The sequence below is a fragment of the Quercus lobata genome, chromosome 12 (assembly GCF_001633185.2).
Source record: "Quercus lobata isolate SW786 chromosome 12, ValleyOak3.0 Primary Assembly, whole genome shotgun sequence".
Taxonomy (NCBI): Eukaryota; Viridiplantae; Streptophyta; class Magnoliopsida; order Fagales; family Fagaceae; genus Quercus; species Quercus lobata.
In genome coordinates, this window is record NC_044915.1 from 1,344,083 (window position 1) to 1,368,989 (window position 24,907).

General features: G+C 33.2%; 2 protein-coding genes across 4 annotated transcripts; both read left to right on the top strand.

The window, feature by feature from the left end:
* The first annotated feature begins 5,567 nt into the window (after nt 1-5,567).
* LOC115971222 (homeobox-leucine zipper protein HDG5-like) lies at nt 5,568-13,768 on the top strand. Of its 3 annotated transcripts, none has more exons than XM_031090991.1 (12): nt 5,568-5,667; nt 6,197-6,444; nt 6,571-6,731; nt 6,924-7,041; nt 7,534-7,725; nt 8,173-8,646; nt 8,931-9,032; nt 9,184-9,396; nt 9,549-9,717; nt 10,971-11,239; nt 11,358-11,453; nt 12,853-13,768. In XM_031090991.1, exons 2-12 carry the CDS (start codon nt 6,301-6,303, stop codon nt 13,342-13,344), a joined length of 2,430 nt encoding a protein of 809 aa, XP_030946851.1. In that variant the 5' UTR covers nt 5,568-5,667; nt 6,197-6,300; the 3' UTR covers nt 13,345-13,768. The 3 variants fall into 3 exon arrangements, with proteins under 3 accessions (XP_030946851.1, XP_030946850.1, XP_030946852.1); XM_031090990.1 differs by lacking the exon at nt 5,568-5,667 and adding an exon at nt 5,674-5,776; XM_031090992.1 differs by lacking the exon at nt 5,568-5,667 and adding an exon at nt 5,841-5,931.
* Nucleotides 13,769-21,195: 7,427 nt separating this feature from the next.
* Nucleotides 21,196-23,433, top strand: LOC115971624. Its single transcript, XM_031091624.1, has 3 exons — nt 21,196-21,809; nt 21,977-22,571; nt 23,428-23,433. Exons 1-3 carry the CDS (start codon nt 21,196-21,198, stop codon nt 23,431-23,433), a joined length of 1,215 nt encoding a protein of 404 aa, XP_030947484.1.
* Nucleotides 23,434-24,907: the final 1,474 nt, after the last annotated feature.

The following is a 24,907-nucleotide window of genomic DNA, read 5'->3' on the forward strand; positions in this document are numbered from 1 at the left end:
TAATTGGACTTAATTGATCAACTGAGGTAATTGGTTAATTGAACCGGGATCAATTTCAACCCAAAAAGTTCGACGTTGAATAGTATTTGAAGTGGTTTATTTCATGGAAGTTTTTTTCTTTTTACAAGTTTGTCGATCAATATGTTAAGTATACCAGTCATATCAACTAATATGGTACAATATTGACAACATTGGTACAAATTCTAGACTAAAACATAAGACCAAGAGAAATACATATAATACATACATATATATATATATATATAAATAGAGAGAGAGAGAGAGAGAGAGAGAGAGAGAGAGAGAGGCAAACAAGGCATTCATTCACTACCCTTTTAAGTCAAACTAAACAATTGACCATGAGCAACTAACAACAACATTGGAAACCAATTATAAGGAAAGAGACACTTATGTCTCATGTATGCTCCTTAATGCATACATCCAACTACTTTTCCTCAAAATATGAGGCATCTAAGTCAGTTATGGAATCCAACTTTTGTAATGTATATTCACCAGTTTTGAGATCCAACTTTTATATATATATATATATATATATATATATATAAATAATGTAGAGAGAGAGCAAACATAATGGCTTGTACAAATAATTTTTTGACATATAGCATTGTTTGTCCATATAATACCAACAAAATGTAGGAAGTTGTCATATATCATTGTAGTATGATTTGAAAAAAAAAAAATACATGTCATTATAGTGTATATCTACTAGTTTTAGGATCCAACTTTTATAATACATAATAGATATGTTAATTTTGTGTGCCATTATGTTTGGGTTTGAAAGGATATTTTTTAAGTAGTATATATTCTCTATGCTTCCTAAAGAAATCTATAAGTTAATTTTGTGTGCCATTCTGCTTGGATTTGAAAGGATTTTTCTAAAGTAGTATATATTCTATGCTTGCTAAAGGATTCTAAATCAATTTTTCGAAACATGCATGAAAGTGAATTATAACTATTAAAAGTATGTGATTCTTGTGATTTCGGAAGCATCATCCGATTCTTCTCATTTGAGGAACTTATGTTTGAATTTCCGTACTCCACTTATTGTAAGAAAAAAAAAAAAGGCAAATTACAGTTAATCGATACTATTAAACTTATCTATATAAAAAAAAAAAAAATTATAGTCATTTTGCGCCTTACTGATAGTTATGGGGGGAAAAAATCCATTTATATATTTATAGGGATGGAGCCTATAATTTTAGTTTGAGGGGGCCAAGTTGTAATACTAATATATTAGTTAAGATAAACCTCCACACACACATATACAAATCAATTTACTTAGAGAATTTATCATCTTCTAAATTTTAATAAGTATATAAAATTCGTGTATTTCTTATATTAGATATGTACAAAAATTTATCATTTTCTACATAGTTTATTGTTAAACCTCTTAAATTAATTAAATGATTTTTAAATATAATTTCACTTTTTTTGAAAGAGCACCATTGAAATGACTCAAAATTTGGAGGGCCAACTTCAATTTTTACAAGCTACATTTTTTAAAATGTAAATAATATACCTATATACTATAAAATAATTTAAAATTTTGGGGGGCCACCGTTGTGTGAGGCTCCGCCAATATATACACTTTATTAAAGTTCTAGTAATTTTGTGCCGGCCACATTGATAGTATGATATTGTGGCAGGGTCACATTAAAGCTGTTGCACTTTTAAATAACTTAAGTAAAAGCATGAAGCCAAAACATTGTACAGTTTGAATTTTACTACAATTTATGATGATTTTAAGATTCTTAACTCTTAAGCATATCTCAACTTCACCAACAACCCATAGAGTAGGACAGTATGAGATTATATTCCTGCACGTATTGGGATGTGATAGTAATAGCTAATAAGTAGAAGCTGATCTTTATCACTTCTTCTACTAAACGGAATTTATGTCTTCATCAATTAATTCCTTATTTATTTCTTACTCTCACTCTCACTCTCACTCTCAAGGACACGTCAAATATAATAAATTCTTATTTTTATTTATTTAGGTTTGTAGGAATGTCATGAGCAACAAAATATTATTATATATTTTACAATTTTTTTTTTTTTGAGAAAGCTATATTTTACAAATTGATGTCTCAATTTAAACACACAAAAAAATTAAAAATTTATTTATTATGTTAACACGGCATCATCACATAAGTTGTCACGTCACTTTTGTAATTATTTTGTTTCAAAATTGATAACATCTTTGACATTGTCCTTATTTCTTATATATGGATGAGTTTAATTTTAATTTTCAAGAGAGGAAAAAAGAAGAAGAAAAATTCAAATTACCAACTGCCGAACCATAAAGACAAATCTCAACGAAATGTGCTGTCTTTTAAAGTAGATTTAGCTTTTTTTCTTATTTGTTATATAGTCATTTACACATCAAAATCAATTACAACAATTTATTTATTTATTTATAAATCAAGATAGTTACAATATTGGAAGAGGTGAGATTTGAATCATGTACATCTTTGTTGAAAATATTCAAAAGTATTAGTTGAGTTATAGGCTTTTGACAAATACAACAATTTGTACTTCTTCATTTTATTTATTTATTTATTTTATTTATTAATGAACTTAGCCGTAGGAGAGAGAGGGAGATGGAGGAAAGGATTTGAACCAGTAACCTCTCTTTGGAGTTAGTTTCTTTCTTCTAAGAATGAATAATTAGATTGACAATGATTTACTATAATCAAACAAAATTAGCAGAAAGATGGATTGTTCACACTCTCACCTTATCTAGAGAACCTTCTCTTAGGTAAGGGTCTATTATAAAATCAATCCGAGTCCGACCCAAAAATCTAAGAATGAGGTTGGAGCGCCCATGTCTATGTTTGATCCTTGATGTATTTATATAACAGGAGTGCTTATTCGGTGAGAATATATATGAAAATTTTCTTATTGATTCTCTCTCTCTCTCTCTCTCAGAGAATAATATATAGCTTAGTGGTACCGACATCATTTGCAGTACTGTCCTATGTCAAAGTTTCAAACCCCACCTCTCATCTCCCCATTATTTCTACCTATCTTAAAAAGAAAAAAAATGTACTTTTTATGAATTCACAATTTACAACATAATAAATTGAAGAAAATAAAATTGTTTTATTTTCATTGCTTGGCTATAAAAGAAAGTAAAAAAAAAAAAAGAAAGAGAGATAAAGAGAGCAAGATCCATTTTAAAATTTTTTTACTTAACTTTCAATCCAAATAATACATGTTTGGAGAAGAAAATGATAATGAATCAATAAAGTAATAGCACAATATAGTGAAATAATTTACTCACACTAGAAAAGAAAGAGATTTTTTTTTTCCTTTTTCCCCCCTTTTTTATCTCTCCATTTATAAGTATGGTTACAAAATTTGAGCCTACATGGGTTGAATCCTAAAACCATCCGCCTAAATTAGAAAAGAATTGCCAAAAGACATAAATTGGAAAATATCCAGGGTTCAAATTTCATTTCTTCAACTATCAAAATATCATAAAAGAAAAGGAGTATCACTATGTTACAAAATTATTATTCACTAATTTGAACCCTAAATAACTTCATTAGAAACATCTGGATGTACTAGTTGAGTTACAAAATTCTTTGTTAAATTATTAAGTTTCAAATTTGCATAAAATATATATCATATGTGATACTAATATGTGATAGCCAAAAGTTTTATAACTATAAAATTATAAAAATAAAAAGATATGTACTAATGAAATCCCTGATCAAGTCTAGGTAAACTAGAATATAGAATTTATTTATAGGAAGAATTAGATAGAGCTAATTAAGTGCATAACAAAATCGCATGATATATTCACTACACCATTGTTAAATTTGAGTTGTGGTAAGTCCTAATATAATCTTTTTCTTTTATTTATTTATTTATTTTTTTTTTGGGAGCAAAAGTTGCTTTTAGTCTTTTAGGTGAAGTTATTCAGCGCATATACTGGGTGTAGCGAATAATTTTTGACTTTGAACATGCTTTCTCACAATTATTCAGCCATTACCTATAAATCTCACAAGCAACCCAAATTATATTACACAATCACACGCTGCTCTCCCCCACAAATATTCTACATTTTTGCTAATAATGAATGGATCTTACATGTGACATGTCATATCTAAGATCACATATCACGCGTGCGTTCACAACTAATCCTAAGGTCATAAAGAAATTTGACAAACATAACAAAATTGATATATTAAGAACCAAACATAACATAAAATCTTGCTCAACAACTTCCACTTTCCTTTCCCATATAAATTTCCAGACAATAAAGTCTTGCTCCAAATCCGGCCCGTACAATTTCAATCAATTAAAAAGGTGGTCCTTTGTATTTTGGTTTTTAAGAAGTATCCCAAGGGGAATTCACACCCTTCGTTTTACTCTAACTAGAGGAGTCTAACCCCATTAAAGTGATCACCACATAGTATATAAATGCGAATTGTGACATACAACCATATTAGAGACACAAAAATTTCAAGATAGTCCAGAAATAATAAGCTATTACTAATAGGTTAAAAAAAATAAAGAAAAAAAAGATGTTAATGTTGAGTTCAAACTCAAAACTAGTAAAAGATTGCAAAGAACTTCCTAGGTGAGTTGATTGATAATCTTTAATACATTCATAACATCCAAGGCTCAATTTTCTCATTTCCGCTGAAATTATCAAAAATAAAAACTAATAAAATATGGATTTTACTGGCATATACTCTTATGTGGCATATATTAATAAACCATTTTTAAAAAAAAATTTATGAGAAAGTGATTAATTTTTTTGGCAATTTTTTCAATTTTCAATAAAAGTTTTCTTAAAAATGGATAATTAATTTGTGTCCTAAAAGCACACGTTAACCGGACCCATAAAATATTATCAATTAGTGTTTTTTTTTTTTTGGGTTTGGGAAGAAAGAAAGTTTTTTTTTTTTTTTTTTTTTTTTAGAAAACAGTAATATTTATTAAAACATTAGAACACCAAATTAATATATAAAGTTTTTTAAATAAGCTTATAATATATTATATAACTAAAGTACTTTGTAGGGTTTGAAAAGAAAGATAGATGATAGATCTTGTCAACTTAATAAATTTGAGAAAAATATGATGAAAATTAGACCCAAAAAAATATAGATTTGACATGGGACCCATAAGCCATAAAGGGACGGCCAAGATTTCTTCATGAATGAGACCCTTTTCTAGTTCTCAATTTCTCTCCTTTCCTATGCTATGATTATGAATGAATGAGGGGAGAATCAAAATTACCGTAAACCTCGCTCCTGATGATCTTACCGTCTATGTTTAAACACACATACACAGAAAGCAACAGCGAGTGGAGCGCACTAACGAGTTAAAGAACAGCGTGTAGTTGACGGATAGATGAAGAGCGTGAACATGGTGAAGTAAATGTTTGACTTTGGGTGTGGGCTAAAAAAGAAACGCTTATTTCCATAGAGAAACGGGCACGTGTTAGAGAAAACAGCCTAAACCTAAAGTGAGTAAGAGGCGTTTGGTCGGTTTTTTGTCAATTTGCATTTACCACGCACAGTAAAACAATAAATTTCGTGTGCAATTCTAGAGAGATAGAGAGAGAGAGTGTTATGTGTGTACTGCTTGGCTGGGTTGGGCTGTCTGAAAGAGAAAGAAGAGAAAGATCAAGAGGTTAAATTCATTATTGTTATTACAGGGTTTTTCTTTCTTTCTTTCTTTCTCTACAAAGTTTCTTGTGTTCCAAAAACCACCGACACTGGTGGGTGTGGTTGTGGTTGTGGTATTTACTCCTAACCTTTTTCTTCTGCTTCTCTAATTTTCTCAAGTTTCATTTCTTTCTTTTGATATTTTTTAATCTTTCAAGGCGGTTTTGGACTCAAAACAAAATTTCCCTGAATTTTGTTTTGTGTTGATACATTTTCTTTTGACCTATGAGTACTGCTTCTGTCTTTTTGTTCTTCTATTCACAAATTTTGAAGCTTTATCTTTCAAAATATAGAGCCTTTTTAACTAGGTTTTGGTCTTGTTTTACTAGGGGTTTTCCTGTTCATAAACTGCATGCTAATATTTGCTTAGGGTTAATTTATTTTCAGCACTTTGTGTAATACCTTGTGTCTCGAATTTCTGGTGTAATTTCCACCAAAATTCTGATCTTGAAAATTTTTCGGTGTTTATTTTTTATTTTTTGGTGACAAAATAGGTCGGCTTTGGAGTAGCAAAAAGACTAGCCAAAAAGGTTTGTGACAAATATTTTATAGTACCTTCTAAGTACTAGTATATAAAATATTTGAGAAGTGAGCGACAATGTATGGGGATTGTCAAGTAATGCCAACCATGGGAGGGAACGTAGTTTCCTCAGAAACCCTCTTTTCGTCGCCACCGATCCAAAACTCTAACTACAACTTCATGTCTAGCATGCCTTTCCAGCCTTTCCCTTCCATGATTGCTGTAAGTTTTCTCATCTTCACTATATACATATATATATATATATATATGTGTGTGTGTGTGTGTGTGTGTGTGTGTGTATCCTCTTTGCATTTCTCTTATATGAGTTTGGCGCAAATTTTGTTTCAGAAAGAAGAAAATGGGTTCCTTAGAGGAAAGGATGAGATGGAGAGTGGGTCTGGGAGTGAACAAGTTGAAGAAAAGTCAGCGACTGAGCAAGAGAGTGAACAACCTCCCAAGAAGAAACGCTATCACAGGCACACCGCTCGCCAGATCCAAGAAATGGAAGCGTACGTACAATATTGAACTCTCTGTATTTCTAACTGAGATGCTTTGACTCCAAATCTCTCTCTTTATTAAGTATTGAATTTTTTATTTTTTTTTATTTTTAAAAAGAAGCCATTAGCACAAAATATTTCCTATAGAAAAGTGGTATAATTTTCATTCATAACCTTCTCACAATATTCATGTTTATTGGACAGTTTGTTCAAGGAATGTCCACACCCAGATGACAAGCAAAGGCTAAAACTGAGCCAAGAACTTGGCCTTAAACCACGCCAGGTCAAGTTTTGGTTCCAAAACCGACGAACCCAGATGAAGGTATTAATTGTAGCAGTCCTCAAAATCTCAAATTTAAGCTTTCATCTTCAATGGAAACCCTAACATGTACGAACCCTTAATGAATTTACTTCAGCCTCACACTCACGCTTCTCAAGGAAAACGCGTTCCATTATCCGTATCATGCTACATTTGAAGCCCTAAACGGCTAAAAGAAGAATCTCATTTACTCTAGCACACTTTTTTGCTTCTAGTTTTTTGTACAATCTGTATCCCATTAATGTACACCATTAATATCTACCTGCATATGTGCTTCCCAAAGAATGCAAAAGAATAAATGCTATGCCATTCAAAGTTTAGACTTTATTGTAGCCTTTGTAGGGGAACTTAGCTCATTCTCTTCCTCAAGGTTTAGTCATTAGTGTTTGCACTTTGCAAGGGATAAGATAACAACATTATTGTGCAAAATGGGTATCTATCAAAATGGCTTTTATTTCAATCTTTACTTTTTCTTGATTTATGACTTATTGGTAGGCACAACAAGATCGGTCGGATAACGCTATACTTAAGGCTGAGAATGATAATCTAAGGAATGAGAATTACCGGCTACAAACTGCGTTACGCAATGTTGTCTGCCCTAATTGTGGAGGTCCGTGTGTGATAGGAGGGGGGATGGGCTTGGATGAACAGCAAATTCACCTTGAAAATGCCAGGCTGAGAGATGAGGTATAGTATACGTATGTTGTTTTGTTAGGCACCTCTAAATGCGCAAGAAAAATTGGTTATTCTCTTGTTTTATTTTTATGAACTCAATTTTATTCTGCAATGTGTTCGAAACTAACATCATGTTCACGAAAATTTGGTCACTATAAAAGATTTACAGTCCTTCACTATAAAATATTTGTGTTAAAAATGCTATAACATTTGCCAATAGCCTTTTCTTTTAACTTTTAATTTTTAACTTCCAGCTTTTCGCTTAAATCCAGTTTTCTTATCTTTTATATAAACTAATTAAAATAAGCTGATTAATTTTTTTTAGTATACCAAACTCACTTACAGGATTTAAATTCACTTGTTTGCTGTCTAAACGCAAGTTTGGTGCTATGAGTAAGTTGAAAGATTAAAGCAGAATTTAAACGATGATCATAAATAATTAATTGATATTTTTTACAGCTAGAACGCGTTTGTTGTATCGCTTCACGATATGCTGGCCGGCCAATCGAATTAATGTCACCAGCTCCTCATCTTATGCCTCCGTCATTGGATTTGGATATGAATATGTATTCGAGGCATTTCCCAGACCCCATGGCTTCTTGCACAGAAATGATTCCTGTTCCTATGTTGCCTCCAGAAACTTCCCACTTCCCTGAAGGTGGTCTGTTGTTGGAAGAGGAAAAGTCAATTGCATTGGAGCTTGCTGCTTCGTCCATAAATGAACTTGTGAAGATGTGTCAAGGAACTGAGCCTCTTTGGATCCGAAACAATGAAAATGAAAGAGAGGTGCTTAATCTTGAAGAGCATGCAAGGATGTTTCCATGGCCAATGAACCTCAAGCAAAATTCCAGTGAGTTCAGAACAGAAGCCAGCCGTGATAGTGCTGTAGTTATAATGAATAGCATCAACTTGGTCGATGCCTTCCTTGATGCTGTAAGTTCCCTTTTTTTTATTTTTTATAACAAAAGATGGATATATTCACAACTTCTGAAGAAGCAAATTATAATGTCAATAACTTTTTGATCACCTAATACTTTTTAATATTTTCAATGAAGATGTTTAAAATTGAAATTACCATGTCCCATTTAAAATATATCAAAAAAAGAAGTATTTATTAGAATGCATAATTTGGACTCTTATTTAGAAGTCTTCTAACTTATTAAGCCAATTAATCTCAATCTCATTTAAAATGAATTTGTTTTTCTCTTCAATTTCAGAACAAGTGGGTGGAATTGTTTCCTTCCATTGTTTCCAGAGCAAAAACTGTTCAAGTTATATCACCAGGCGATTCTGGTCAAGCAAGTGGTTCTTTTCAACTGGTATGCATTATAAAATTCTAGAACTTCTTTGATCTTTTACATTTGTTATTGTACCTTATGTTTTGAATTTATGTAGGACTACAAAATTTCATAGGCCTTAATGGTTTCCATCATAGGGTGATATTTATATGTTGGCTACTTGTTTGGGCAGATGTATGCAGAATTTCAAGTTCTTTCTCCATTGGTACCAACTCGAGAGGTTCATTTCCTTCGTTATTGCCAGCAGAATGCCGAGGAGGGGACATGGGCAATTGTTGATTTTCCAATTGATAGCTTCCATGACAACCTTCAGCCTTCCTTTCCCAGATACAAGAGATGGCCCTCTGGATGTCTTATTCAAGACATGCCAAATGGCTACTCAAGGGTGTGTTCAACTTTATAATTATGTAAAATCTAATTTCTCATTGCTAAATTTTCTACTAAATTTCTTGTGTTGGTATATCATATATTACACCTTCCTAGTACTACTTAGAGCAATATGTCATAAAATCTAAGACCGGAAGGCTTTCTATGCAGGTTACATGGGTAGAACATGCAGAGGTAGAGGAGAAACCAGTCCATCAGATATTTAGTGAATATGTCTGTAATGGTATGGCATTTGGAGCACAGCGCTGGTTAGCTGTCTTGCAGCGACAGTGCGAGAGAGTTGCAAGCCTCATGGCAAGAAATATATCGGACCTTGGAGGTTCTTTATTTATTTATTTTCCCTCTTTCCTTCTGTTTTTACTTTTTGAGTTTACACTTACAATCTCTTTCTCTCTCCAGGTGCATCAAGAAAGCAAGCATGTTATAATCATATAAATATAACAAAGTAATGTTAGGAATAACATATTTCACAATTGTTGACATAACAAGATGTGATTGAATCAACGTCATAATTTTATTCAATACTTTTATTAGGACAATCATAACATGTTATTGCAATAGTGAATTTTTCTTAAGTAATGTGATTTTGTTAAAGTTTAAAAACACTACAAAAAAAGCATACGGTAGGTTTGCATGCAAAAAAAAGGAAAAAAAAGAAACTGAAAATAGATGGCTTATGCTGTTTTTTAAAATGAAATATGCTAAAAAGAATTACTAATTTTACTACAAAAGATTTATAAATTGAAATGACAAATTTGATTCAATAATATATAAATATTTGAATAACTTTTTAAGTAATTAGTAACAAGTTTGTAGGCTGATGTACCTATATTAAAAAAAAGTTTGTAAAACTAATTAATGAAGTAAAATTTGTCATATATTGTTTGTTTGTTTTTTACTTATTTGGTTAATTTTTAGCTTTATGCTTTTATGTACAAATTTTTTAAAACTCACATTTTTTATATTTCAAAATACAATTATATTTTAACAAACTTTAACAAAAAGCAATCAGCAAAAAGTTAAAATAAGCTTATGCTAAACACACGTATAGTCTCACTCTTCTAATAATGCTTCCGCTTCAATGATTTATGTGTACAGGTATGACATCTTATTCGCCTGCATACGTGAATGTTATTATATTCCACAATTGCGTCCTTTTTTTAATCAACTTATTCAAATAATCAATGCAACTTGAACATATGTTCATACAGGTGAATAGAATGATTTGACAAAAACAAAATGGATGTGTCATTTCAATCATTAGAACCATGCATTTTTCATCCTTACATACAGGATCTTACAAGGCAGAAATAATTTTTACACTTGTTTATATCCACGGTTATACTTCAGTATTCATAATTGATACAAAAATATCTACATAAATGTCCACATTAGTATCATTGTCCATAAGATTATACAAAGGTTAATTTTTTTTTCTATTTGCCTCCGTATGTGGGCAATGTGTCTGATAATAATTCTTTTAACTTTTGATCTTTTATTTTAGAATCTTATTTACTCTTCTAACATTTGATTATCTAATTCAACGTATTTTATGGTTCAATCTACGTACAGTTCTACCCTCTCCAGAAGCACGAAGGAACTTGATGAGATTGGCCCAAAGAATGATAAGAACATTCTGCGTTAACATCAGCAGCTCCAGTGGTCTGATGTGGACGGCTTTATCAGATTCCCCTGATGACACTGTTAGAATTACTACAAGGAAAATCTCAGAGCCTGGCCAACCAAGTGGCCTCATACTCTGTGCTGTGTCCACTACTTGGCTGCCATACCCTCATGGCCATGTCTTTGATCTCTTGAGAGATGAACGCCGTAGATCTCAGGTTAGATCTTTACAACAACAACAAGCCTTACAAACTGCAACTCTTTCATTGTTTTATACACCAATATAAATTCAAACTAGCTTGTTCTGGAAGATGAATTATTCACTGTATTATGCAGCTTGAGGTACTCTCTAATGGGAATTCCTTACATGAGGTGGCTCACATTGCAAACGGCTCTCATCCAGGAAATTGCATTTCTCTTCTTCGCATCAATGTAAGCATTTTTTTCTTCTTATAATTATGATTATTGTTCTATCACGCTTACAAGCTACAAATGAAGGTGGCAAGTTTTACCCAAAACTCATTAATCCGCCCATGACCGACTTATTTTAAGTGAATTTTTACTAAGATTTGGGTTAAATAGGTAAAGAGTTAAATTGGTAACCAATTAAATAAGTATTAATGGGTAGCATCTTTATTTATTTTTTTTCACCTATTAAAAGTTTAATAAATTAAAAGAGAAAACAAACCCTAACAAGTCACAAGATGCCTCTATCTCCTTTTTTTTTCTCGATTTTATTGGGTTTTCATTCTCATTTTCCGTACTACCAAACATATCCTAAACCCAAGCCCTCATACTCCATTTGAGCTGTATTTCAAGTTTAGACAAATGGCCAAAACTTCAAAACTCAAAATAAGTAACTCTAGTCAAGTCTAAGTAAAATAGTCAAATTGAATTGCAAAATGTTTTGAGAAAATTAAAATGCAAAACCCTAAAAAAGCTTTAATGTGGCGTCTTTATACCTATATAATTATACTGTTATAGTGAAAATATGCCTTTCTAAATAAACATTTGATTTAGATTCATAATCTAAAATATTAAAATTATTAGTTTGTTTAGATTTTGCTTATTTTTAGTAACTTATTTGCATAGTATTTATCAAAAGATATAATTTTTTTGAAAATTTTATATTAAATATGTAACAAAAAGTTAAAAACTAGTTTATTCTCAAAAAATAAACTAAAAATTAAATTATTTACAAACAAACTAAGATAAAAAATAAATAATAAAAACAAAAAGCGATATTGTTTAAAACTAATTATGTCTGTCAAAATGAATTCTGTGCATAAGCTTCTTATTTTATATTATCCTCCTATTTATCAACATTATTAATTTGTATGTGACATAATTTAGCCACCAAAGTATATTTGGTAACTGATTATTTTTCTTCAACTATTTCCAACAAAATTATTTCAGTTTGCATTTGGATTTGACTATGGTAATGAGGTTTGATTCTCTCCTCTAGAGGAAAGAATCAAACCTCATTACCATAGTGCTTGAAGCTTTAAGAACACATAAAATGTAAGTCAAGGGAACTCCAACTAAATCAATTTAGGAAATTCGTTGCATTTTAAACTAAATACAACCAAATTACATCAATGCTGCTGCAATCAACTTCCCCTATTCCAATTTTCCAAGATGGAAATTCAACGTTTAGGTACTGCTATATATTGCCTATAGGTGTAAGGATTTCACTATTGTTGCAAAATATATGTCACATTATTGATACATACTACATGCTTTCATTTTTGTTTTTCTTTTTGCCCCATCTCCGTAATACCGAAAATGATTTAAGGCATTAAGCTGCAAATCTTTATCTGCATGCATGCAGGTAGCCAGCAACTCATCCCAGCATGTAGAGCTAATGCTGCAAGAGAGCTGCACTGACCAGTCCGGCAGCCTTGTCGTGTACACGACTGTCGACGTGGACTCCATCCAGCTCGCAATGAGTAGCGAGGACCCCTCCTGCATTCCGCTCCTACCAATTGGGTTCGTCATAATTCCATTTGAGTCCACCACTAACATCACTAATACCGCTTCTGGTGATGGCAACCCAATGCCATCATCCGAAGAAGGGAATGCATCTACTACTTCTTCTCCTGCAGGCTGTCTACTCACAGTGGTACTTCAAGTTGTTGCAAGCACAATCCCATCAGCAAAGCTCAACCTCTCTAGCGTGACCGCCATCAACAACCACTTGTGTAACACGGTGCATCAAATTAATGCTGCTCTTAGTAGTAGTACCACCACAAGCTGCCCTGACAATGTTAGTGTTGTAGGCTCTTGCACTGAGACTGCAATTGCTCCATCACCCAAGCAATAGCATCTCAATAGCTCTTAAGTTCCCAAGGGTACTCAACTATTCATCTATCTTTTTTGGATAATTCAGTGGGAACGCAAGGGGTAGAAATGTGAAATAAAAATAGGTGAAGTAGGTTTTGGACTTAATTGTTAGGTGGGGGTGGGGGGGAGTTGGGAGTTATGATGATAAGAGAGATCTGTAGTGCAACATTAATCAATGTAGGAGTGGGAAAAAAAAGTCAAAAACTATATGTGTTGATGGTAAAGGCCAGAGGGGGAGTCAAGAGCGCACCAGCTATAACCCTTGATTTCTGGTTGGGGCTTAAAAAAAATACAAGATGGTCCTCACCAGTCAGCAAGGGTGGTGGTTCGGGTATTGACTTCTTCTTGTCTGTAGGCCTTTTTTGTTTTTGATGAATTCAATGCTATCTTTTTCAATTGTTTTACTCATTAATTGTTTGTTATTTCTCTCTCCCTCTCTCTCTCTCTCCCTCTCTCTCTCGTGTGTTTGAATTGATGTTACTCTCTTTCCTGACAATTTTTTGAAATGCTTTCATTTTTGGTCACCTGGGTACGATTTTTTGCTTGCTCTTGTGATTGGTAGTGTCTGTGGAGTATTTATTAAAGGCACGTACGAGAGCTTGCATAAGCATGACTCCTTAATTGCTATTGCTATTTGCTGTACATTTTCAAATACTCTTTAACTTTCACTTTTTAAAAAATAAGTTAACTTTTAGTTTTTATCTTCTTTTTCAAGACATGATACAAAGTTGAGTGATGTTAAAGATGTTATAGATTTTACTATCTAACCTCTACTAATTGATGTGTTACCATTTACCAATTAAAAAAAAGTAATTTAAATAAAGTTGAGTGATGTTAAAGATGTTGTTGATTTCACTATCTAACCTCTACTAATTGATGTGTTACCACTTACCAATCACAAAAAAAGTAATTTAAAGATGTTATTGAAATTCAAACATTATATTCATTACCTCATTAATTTGTAATTCTATATATAATAAAATCTGTACATTATCTTTAGAATTTTCCTACAAAGTTTGGAGTTTATGTATTCACAAAAATGGAGTTTCGGTTGAACCAACGTTATGGGCATTTGTGCACCACTGGAGTTCTTGCGATTCTTAGGCATTTCTTTGTGATTTCTCAAGAATTTCCTCATTTTTCTAGGATTTTAGTGTTAGAATTACTAAAGGATTTGTTTCAAAAGCCAGAGCTGCTTTTTTTTCTTTTTTTTTTTTGGATGCAGTTTGTTAGTTTTCAATTTACCTCTCTCGGCCTCTAGATTATTTCATCCTTGAAGGCCTAGGTTCATGTGAGCTGCTTTTTTTTTTTTTTTTTTTTTTTTTTGGATTTAGTTTGTTAGTTTTCAATTTACCTCTCTCGGCCTCTAGATTATTTCATCCTTGAAGGCCTAGGTTCATGTGACTGCTTAGGGTAACGTTGAAGGATCAAAAGGATGTGATTTGTGAGTCAAAATGCAGTAGGGGACTATAGAAGTTTTGATGAGGAATGGCCCACAAGTTAGGTAGGAGCTATTGGACTCGGGCTATTATCTTCTCAGGCCCAGCCCAAAAATAAGCCAAACCTTGACTGGAGTAAACTATTTTAGGGGGAGGGAGCAGGACTTGCAAGCTTGAATTAATATTGAAGATCATGATCAATGGCAGAAATGTGGTGAGTCCTATGGAAATTGCATGTGGTGGGCAGAAATTAGAACCAAGCAAAGCTCTCTCTCTCTCTCTCACACCCTTCTTCCCATTTTGAGAGTAGTATTTATAGGGGAATAGAGTGAAATCCCAAGGAAGGGAGAACATGGGGGAGGGGGGATCACTAGTTATTCCCGCCGATCCTAGGGGTAGGAAATAGGCCTAGTCCTATTTTCTTTCCCCAGATATGTCACTTAACACATCTCTCCTGCTTAGTTTAGATCTTCTTAATTTCCCAATCATTCTAATTCCCTTCTTGCATCCAGACGGAGATTCTTGAGGCATAACTCAAGTACGGCCTATTAGCCTTGGACAAAAAGGGGGCAAGAGATTGTCAATCACTATAGGCCTTAAAAGGTTCCCTCCTCTCAGCCCTTAAGGTCCATTTAGGCTGTGTTTGTCTCATGTAAGTGATTTTCCGGAAAATACTTATTTTCCGAAAATGCTATTTTTCGGAAAGGAAAATATTTTTAAGTGTTTGGTTGCATTTCAGAAAATGTTGTGAAAAATATTTTCTGGTGTTTGGTTGTATGGTTGAAAATGCTATTTTCCTACAAATTTTTCACAGAGCAATTCAACCCACTACAACAAACTCCGGCAATCAAAAGCCAAAACCACCAAAACACCACCATCACACCACCACAACAACAACAGAAATCAAAATCACACAGAGAGAGAGAGATCGGTGGGTCGAAGGCGAGATCGCACGGAGGCGAGATCGAAGGTGCGATCGGCGCGGTGCGATCGTCAGACTGGAGCTCGCGAGATCGATCGGCGCGGTGCGATCGTCGGATTGGAGCTCGCGAGATTGAGCGGCGCGGTGCGATCGTCGGACTAGAGTTTGCGAGATCGAGCGGCGCGATGCTATCTTCGAACTGGAGCTCGCGAGATTGACTGGTGCGTGCGATCGGCACGGACTAGAGTTCGGGGTTCGCTGGCGATCGTCGGACTGGACTGGAGCTCGGAGGCCTCTTCTCTCTCTCTCTCTCTCTCTCTCTCTCTCTCTCGGTCCGAAATTCATTTGAAGTGAAAATAGGAATGGAAATTCATTTCCGTGGTCAAAGCCTTTTTTTTTTGGTCAACTGAAATTGATTTCTGGAAAATTCTATTTTCCGGACCAATCAAACACCCGCATTTCCGGAAATGATTTTCACCCAAAACAAACACACCCTTAGTTGGGAGAATAGAAAATGGAAAGAGGATAGAAGAGGTTTTAATTTTCCTTGTTTTGGTTGGTAGGGTAGAAAAGTTAAAGGATAGAAAACGTTTTTATTTGCTTGAGATAAAAATCGGAAGGTAAAAAATAGAGTTTGTATAAATTTACTCATATATCATTATTAAAAATGATGCCAAATTTTTTTTAAAAGGCAAGAGAGAGAGAGAGAGAGAGAGTGAGAGGCAATCACCCAAATCTATTTAGATGAAAGGTCGATAGAATCTAGATGCCCTTGAAGCAATGCAATAGCCTACAAAATATCCTTTCAGAGTCTTAGGGTCAGGTTTCCTTAATTGTGGATTATAAGGCCTTACTTCAAAATGGTGCAATCTGTTGTGGGCCAGCCCACGTGATAGCCCATTCAATGGGTTTGTATCAAGAATTCTACTTCAAGTAGAATTAGGTGTCAGTGAACTTCTAGGAAAGCAAAAGAACTAATCCTGTTTGAAATAAGAGTCCGTGGCTATCGGTTGAAAGACTCCTTATTTGACTCGTATTGGTATTGGGATTGTGATGTGAGGCTAGGTTATATATAAATATTGTTTGTGCTGAATTGGTATGCCACATAGTGAAAAGAAGAAAAAGAAAAGAGAAAAGTGCCGCACAGTGAAAAAGGAAAAGAATAGAGAAAAAGAATGGCTACTTTTGAGAAAGATGATTTGTGTGTGTAAGAGTAAAGAAAAATAAGTGGGATTTTTTTTTTTAATTATAATTGATTTGATAATAGTGAAAATTATTCGGAATTTATCCTGTGGTTTTTCCCTTCAAAGAAAAAGGTTTTTTATGCAAATATTTGTGTTCTTGTGTGTGAATGCTATTTTAGATTGTTAATATTTGTGATAATATTATTTGGAACTCAACACAATCTAGGCCTCCTTCCAGACCAAAGCTCAAAAGGGATCTTAGGCATTGACTTGCTTGACACTTGATTAAAGAATGTGTGTTGCAGTTTCAAATCCTGGCCTCATAGCTAGAAATTCAAGTAAGCATGATTGATTGAGCATAAACCTCACCATGTCCATTTTACAGTTAAACAGACGAAGCATCAATTTATTTTATTACTCTTACTTTATTTTATTTTTTTAAATTTGATTGATTTTGGTATTTTAAGAATTACTTTTAATAAATTTTGAATTTAGAATATAATTTAAACATATTATATAATTGTAATAATTTATTAGAAAAAGTTTAAATAATTGTTGAAATCCAAAATTTTATAAGGCATAAAACATGTATACACAACTCACCAACTCAACCCAACTTGACCCACGTGAATTAGGTTGGGTTGGGTTGAAAAACCCCTCCAACCGGACTCATGCAAAGTTGCAAACCCCTAATTCTTAGACTTCCTTGATGCTTGGACAAATGACAATACTTAAAAGGTACCTATGTGTGCTTCATGCAAATATTATTTGTGATTTATTAGAGTTTAGGTACAAAAAGAAATTGATAGACACAGCCTATCTAGCACTAGCAGAGTTCATGTTTTCTAGGACCAATCTTAATTAGTAGGCGTCATGTTATCAGGTCTTGATTAAAAAATTGCTAAACTTTGCATCAAAATTAAATTATCAAATGGCATACATCCATGTGTCTAGTTCTTCTTTGCTTTTTCTTTTATTTTTTTGGGTTGGTGCTATGGGGAGCTTAATTTAACAGGACCCCAATATGCCAAACTGATTATACTAATTAGTTAGGCTTCACTAAAACATAAAAAATTAAAGTTGAAATATCCGATAAAAGGAGAGACTATAAACATTTAGTTCTATCCATTGGTTGAATTAGACACCTTATCGAATATTCTTGTTTTGGGTCGGGACCATTTCAACTCAAAATTGAAATGAGTAGTCTAACTACTAACCACAAAGCCCACACATTGTGATTATAGATTTGAAATAATAGGTCAATCTATTTGTTCTTTGGTTCTGGGAATTTTGGTATAGCTTAACTGTATTTTAGGTCAAATGTTTGCCAAATTAAGAAATAAAAATGCACTCAAAGCGTCATTAGCTTTCTAAATAACGTGTCATACTGTCATAAAACATCATGGCAATAATAATTCTAATAGAGATGCTTTAAAATTTCAATCTAAGTGTCAATATGATAGTTCCCCAAACGGTAATATGTTTGTGACTTGAGAGGTGGCCTGGGTTTGGTTTTGGACCCTTTTTTTTTCATAGTTACAACAATGCTGGATAGGTCAATGAAATTTTGATCTTCCTAATAAGGGAGAGCTTGACTATTGGTTTTGGACTTTGAAAATGAGTTTGGTACTAAAAAATATTTTCCAAACTGAAGCCCTCTTAACATATTACATACATACCAATCCCTACCTATTTTTTAAAAAACTCCATCCCAAACTCTCATCCATATATATTTTGAAAGTCATGCTAACCTAAAATTATATATATATATATATATATACACACACACACACAAATATAAGCTAGGGAGATTAGTATTGTCCACTTCGAGGCAGTGGCGGCGCCACGTACAAGTCAGCGTGTTCCCAAGAACATCCTGACCTTTAAAAAAATTATAAAAAAAAAATTATATTTAATCCATATTAGGAACACCCTCAATCCAAAATTAGGAACACCCTCAATCACAAAATTAGGAATACCCTCAAATTAAATATAAAAAAAAAAAAAAAAAAAAAAAAAAAAAAAATTGGTAACAGAGCCAAGCCCACTGCCCACGACAAGCCAAGCCCACGGCAAGCCCAACATAATACGGAGGTAGCAAACCCATGGATTCTCACCCAAAAAAAAAAAAAAAAGTACAGAGCAAATCAGAAATCAAACCACGGTCACGTCGTTGGCAGAGATCAATACAGTCTATATACAAAGCAAAAGCAAACCAAACCCCATTACCCAACACTGCAATATAGAGGTGTTTATCAAAAAAAAAAAAAGAAACCAAATACAGAACAAAAAAGAAACCAAATACAGAGCAAAAAAGAAACCAAATACAGAGCAAACCAAACCCCAAACCCAGAGCAAACCAAACCCACGGTGGCGCCGCCACTGCTCGCAGGCACAGCTCACTCCGTGACCTCCGTCGCTCGTCGTCCTCGTCTAGTCGTCGTTGCTCGTCGCTTGCCCGTCGTCGCAGATTGCAGATCGGTCTCACCGTCTCAGCTGCTCCGGTGCTCAACCTCAAGGTATTTCTTTCTCTTTTTCTCTCTGACTCTCTCTCAGTCTCTCAGTCTCTCTCACTGAAATGAAAAATATGAAATGAAAATGTTTGATGTCTCTCTCTCTCTTTATTCTAGTCTCTAACTCAGTAACTCTCTCTCTCTCTCTTTTGAACTGTAAGACTCTGATTGGCTGGGCTGCCGAATCTTTACTCTCTTTTTTTTTATTTTTTTTGGGAACCAATCTTTACTCTTTAACTTTATTTTGCTTTTTGTCTTTTTTTTGGCTTTATCTTAGCTTTATCTTATTCGTTGCTTTTGCCTGTTGGTCAGTGACTCAGTGTGTGTTGGTGAGATATTGATTAGTAATGTGTATTGTGATTGTGATTGTGAAATTTTCTGATTGGCAGGTTGTAATTGGGGGATGGTTTGTGCTTATCTGTTAAGTGGGTAGGGATAGATGGGCTGATAGGCAGTGGGCACATGCGGCCGGGTAGTAAATAATAATTAAAGCAGTGTAATGTGTTGCACATTACACTGCTTTTATTATGTTGCACATGGAATGTATAATGTTTAGCTCTTTTAGTGTAATGTGCACAAGGAACTAAACAATATAACAAATTAAAGCAATATAACTAATAACAAACAAATTAAAGTAATATAGTTTATTGTTACGCTAAACAACAATAATTAAAGCAGTATAATTAACCAATACATTATAAAAGACAAATAAATTAAATTATGTTAGGCTAAATAATAATTAATAATTTTATAATTAATGAAACAATAATGTAACAAATTATAGTTTATAAAAGACAAACAAATTAATGAAACAACTAAACAACAATAATTAATAATTTTATTAATATTTCAAATAAACTTATAGTTTATTATTTATTCTTTTGCTATAATTATGGACAAATATTTGATAAGAAAACCACGTATCCAAGATTCAGCTCCTGCGCAAGATTCATCTTCATCTTCATCTTCTAAGTGAATTCGTGTTGACTTTAACTTAGAGAATCTTCCTTCAGATCCTGGGCTACGAGAAAAAATATCATCTTATCATCCTAATCATTATGATGAAATAAGAAGATATTATTTAACAAAAGGCCCTTGTCAACCTGTTTTACACAGTGATGATTACCCTATATCTTATTTTTCTGGAAAGCCCCGTCGATTTATATCCAAATGGCATAAAAATAGATACTGGTTGGAATATAGTATAGACAAAGATGCAGTATTTTGTTTTTATTGCTACCTATTTGGGCAAGATGTTTGTAAGCAAGGAGGAGGTGACACTTTTGTAACGAAGGGATTCAAACTTTGGAATCAGAAAGATAAGTTAAATTCCCATGTTGGAGGAGTTAATAGTGCTCATTACCAAGCTGTCCAGAAGAGTGAAGATCTATTGAAGGAAAAGCAACACATTCAAAGTGTTTTTGTTCAAATCAAGATAAAATTGTATATCGAATTCAATTAAATGCAATAGTTGATTGCATAAGATTCCTTTTATGCCGAGGATTAGCTTTTCGTGGTCACGATGAATCTCAAGGTTCAAGTGATAAAGGAAATTTCCTTGAGCTTGTACAATTTTTGGGGGATCACAATGAATCTATCAATGAAGTGTTGCAAAAAGCTCCGAAAAATTGCAAGCTTACCCACCCTGATGTTCAAAAAGACATTGTGAATGCAATTGCACGTGAAACATCCAAAGCCATCATCAAGGATCTTGACAATGGGTTCTTTTCAATATTAGTTGATGAGTCACGTGATATCTCAGTGAAAGAACAAATGGACCTCGTTCTTCGTTATGTGAACAAAGAAGGAATTATTATAGAGCGATTCCTTGGTATTGTACATATAGCAAGTACTACAGCTTTGTCACTCAAACATGCTATTGAATGTTTACTTTGTGAACATAATTTAAGTTTATCGAACCTACGTGGGCAAGGTTATGACGGGGCTAGTAATATGCAAGGTGATATCAATGGTCTCAAAACTTTAATTTTGAAAGAGAACAAGTCAGCATTTTATGTCCATTATTTTGCTCATCAACTTCAATTGACACTTGTTGCTGTTGCTAAAAATCACATTAACATTGCTGAATTTTTTTATGTGGTTAGTAATTTAGTAACTGTTGTTGAAGGCTCTTGTAAGAGACGAGATGCTCTTCGAGATACACAATTTGCCAAAATTAAAGAAGATTTAGAGAATGGTGTACGTAGAAGTGGGCAAGGTTTGAATCAAGAGACAAATCTTAAACGTCCTAGTGATACACGTTGGGGATCATATTATGGGACTATTCTCAGCTTGATTTTGATGTTCTCCACTGTTGTTGATGTACTAGAGATTATTGAAGAAGATGGCCTCTCCGACCAAAAAGTTGAAGCTCGATCTATTATGAGGTCAATTCTTTCTTTTGAATTTGTCTTTGCTCTACACTTGATGAAAAATATTTTAGGGATCACAAATGAGTTGTCAATAGCATTACAAAAAAAAATCAAGATATAGTAAATACTATGGATCTTGTTAAAGTGTCTAAGCAACGGTTGCAAGTGATGGGAGATGATAGATGGGCATCTTTATTGGCTGAAGTATCTTTATTTTGTACCTCACATGATATTCCTATCTTGGACATGGAAGCGATATCTGTAGTTTGTGGGAGGCCGCGACGCAACACCCAACAAAATACAAATTTACATCATTATCGTGTTGAGCTATTCTACACAGTCATAGATATGCAACTTCAAGAGCTTAACAACCGCTTTTCTGAGACGAATACCGATTTGCTACTTTGTATGGCTTGCTTGAATCCAAGTAATTCATTTGTGGCTTTCGATAAGGAAAAGTTGATACGTCTAGCTAAGTTCTATCCCTCTGATTTTCTTGGGACAAATATTTTGGCACTTGACTCTCAACTGCAGAATTATATTTTTGATATGCGCAGCAATGGCTTCTTTTTAGAGCTTCAAGGAGTTAGTGAACTTGCTGAAAAATTAGTGAGCACAAGAAAACACGAGACTTATCCATTAGTCTATTTGCTAGTGAAGCTAGCTTTAACCCTTCCAGTTGCTACTGCAACAGTAGAAAAAAGTTTTTCAGCAATGAAATATGTAAAGAATGAACTGCGCAATCGAATGGGAGATCAATGGATGAATGATTGCTTGGTTGTGTATATTGAAAAAGATATAGCTTGTAGCATTGATAATGAGACTATTATGCAACGATTTCAAAATATGAAAACTCGTAGAAGGCAATTGTAAATTCTATGTATTTGTGTATTTTTTTATTGTTGTTGTTGTCAATATATAAAATTTTCTTTTTATTAGATTGTGTAATTTATGCTTATTGAGGAACACCCTGAAAAAATTTCCTGGAGTCGCCACTGCTTCGAGATGTAAAAAAAGCTTGATTTGGTTGTCCACAATCACAAGTCTCCAACATTAATGTCGAGATCCTTAACATTCAACTTTTCTTGAAGGTCGAAAAATCTTTTTCCGCATCTAAAATCCTTTTGAATAGCATTGTCATGCCATCCTCCATCCTTTCTCTACTACCCGCCCTAAAAATTTAAATTAAAAAATTGAAAAAAAAAATCTCCCAAAAATTAAGACAAGTAACAGTAGCAGCTTATAGACTTAGGGTCCATTTAAAAATTGTTTATTTTGTTGAAACTGAAAACTATTTGCTAAAAGTATACAAAAAAAAAGCTAAAAGCTGACTTTTGAAGCAATAAAACCTAATTTAAGAGCAAAAAAGTAAAATAAGCTAACTTTTTCTCAAATCCTGAACGCAACATTAGTGCAGAACGGCCAGGTGCAATTTATTGAGGCAGGAGCTGGAAGTAGAGATTTGTGTCGTAATTCAAATTTAGTAACAATTAGTTCCTTTTGTAATAGCTAAAATTAGCTAGGGCTTTTTGTAACAGTTACAAGTTAGTGCAAGAGCAAGGCAAGTATATATAGCCTTAGAATCTTAGATGTACCATTAATTTTACTGAGTTTCGGGAATATGCTGATACAGATTTAGCCTAAAATGCTATTTTTCAAGAGATTACTCTTGAAGAGTTGTTGATTTTTCTTGAGCTTCTAAGCAACTTTGCCTTCAATTTACTTCCATTACTGCTCACTTTAGATTTAGATTTGTTTGCACCATTTTTGGTATCATCATCCATAACTAACTCTCAATCTCAAAGTGGATATTTATCACATGCCAATTACGTACAATTATAACATATTAATCACATGCAAATATAATAAAGTATATGACTTCTACTTCTAATTACTTCCTAAAATCTATAATGTGCATGTGATAGTAACTAATTTTCCCTCCAAAATTCCAACAACCTAGCACATGTGAATTTAATTAGCTAGCTTCTACAATAACAGTATCAGTAAGGCACATGAAATGAACCCTTGCCCTTTCACCAAGTCACTCTTTCAAGGCTGCATCACCATCGTCCTTGTATTGAATTAAGGGGCCGACGTTTGGTTCATTGTGTTGTACTTTTGATATGATACACATTACGATGAGGTGACATTAAGAGTTTTGGTTTATTTTATTTTTTCTAAAATTATCATCATAATCTAAAATTACAAAATATATCACATGACATTAATCTCATCACCTTCCTAAACAATGTAATGTCGTACTCTTATATTGAGATTACATTAATGTAAAATTACGGTATAATATAACATCACAATGAACCAAATATGCTATAAGTCATTGTACATATTGTCATCCCTAAGCCCAAATCCGCTATAAGTCAATCCATTGAACTTGTGATATCTGTAGTTTTTTGTTTTTGTTATTTTTTTAATGTTAAGTGTATATGTTTTCTAATTAAAGAACCGATTTAGTAGAAGCCCTAACAACTTAATTTTTTTTTAAGTATGACTCGTTAATTAATGACTGCCACTTAATGTTCTGCTTCTTATTTTGTTTTAACTTCTGAATGTCAAAAAAAATATTGGTCGGGTTCCAATAAAAAGTTAAAGAGTGACTGGATCAAGGCCGGCCCAAGGCCTAGGCAAGTTAGGCCTAGGCCTAAGGCCCCACCCAAAAAAAAAAAAAAAAAAAAAAACACCTTAGAGAAAAAGCCCCACATCCCCTGATTAAAGACCCAAATTTTTATAAAATTATATATATATTTTAAAAATTGTACATTTTTTTTATTAGTGATGTTAAGAATACTATAAATTTTACTATTAGCTTACAGATTTCCATATTACTAATCACAAAAAAGTGATTTAAACATTCATTAATTAAATTGATGAATTTTATCAATGAGAGTCAATGTCACGTTCAATTATGATATTCAATTCTCTATATAAAATTAACATTAGTTTAGTTGGCATTATTCATCAAATTATATATATAAAATGTATCAAATTAACCTTAATTTAATTAATATTAAATAATTTTATTTAATTAATATTTACATATTAAAAGTCTGCATAAATATTTCGCCTTAGGTGCCAAATTATGTTGGACTGCATGG

What these genes read in the sequence shown, in the direction of transcription:
- LOC115971222 (XM_031090991.1), top strand. Translation starts at nt 6,301, where the DNA reads ATGTATGGGGATTGTCAAGTAATGCCAACCATGGGAGGGAACGTAGTT. An exon ending in ACCGACGAACCCAGATGAAG is followed by an intron (nt 7,042 to 7,533) that starts GTATTAATTGTA and finishes ACTTATTGGTAG; the next exon opens with GCACAACAAGATCGGTCGGA. An exon ending in TGCCAAATGGCTACTCAAGG is followed by an intron (nt 9,397 to 9,548) that starts GTGTGTTCAACT and finishes CTTTCTATGCAG; the next exon opens with GTTACATGGGTAGAACATGC.
- LOC115971624 (XM_031091624.1), top strand. Translation starts at nt 21,196, where the DNA reads ATGGACCTCGTTCTTCGTTATGTGAACAAAGAAGGAATTATTATAGAG. An exon ending in GAAGCTCGATCTATTATGAG is followed by an intron (nt 21,810 to 21,976) that starts GTCAATTCTTTC and finishes GGGAGATGATAG; the next exon opens with ATGGGCATCTTTATTGGCTG.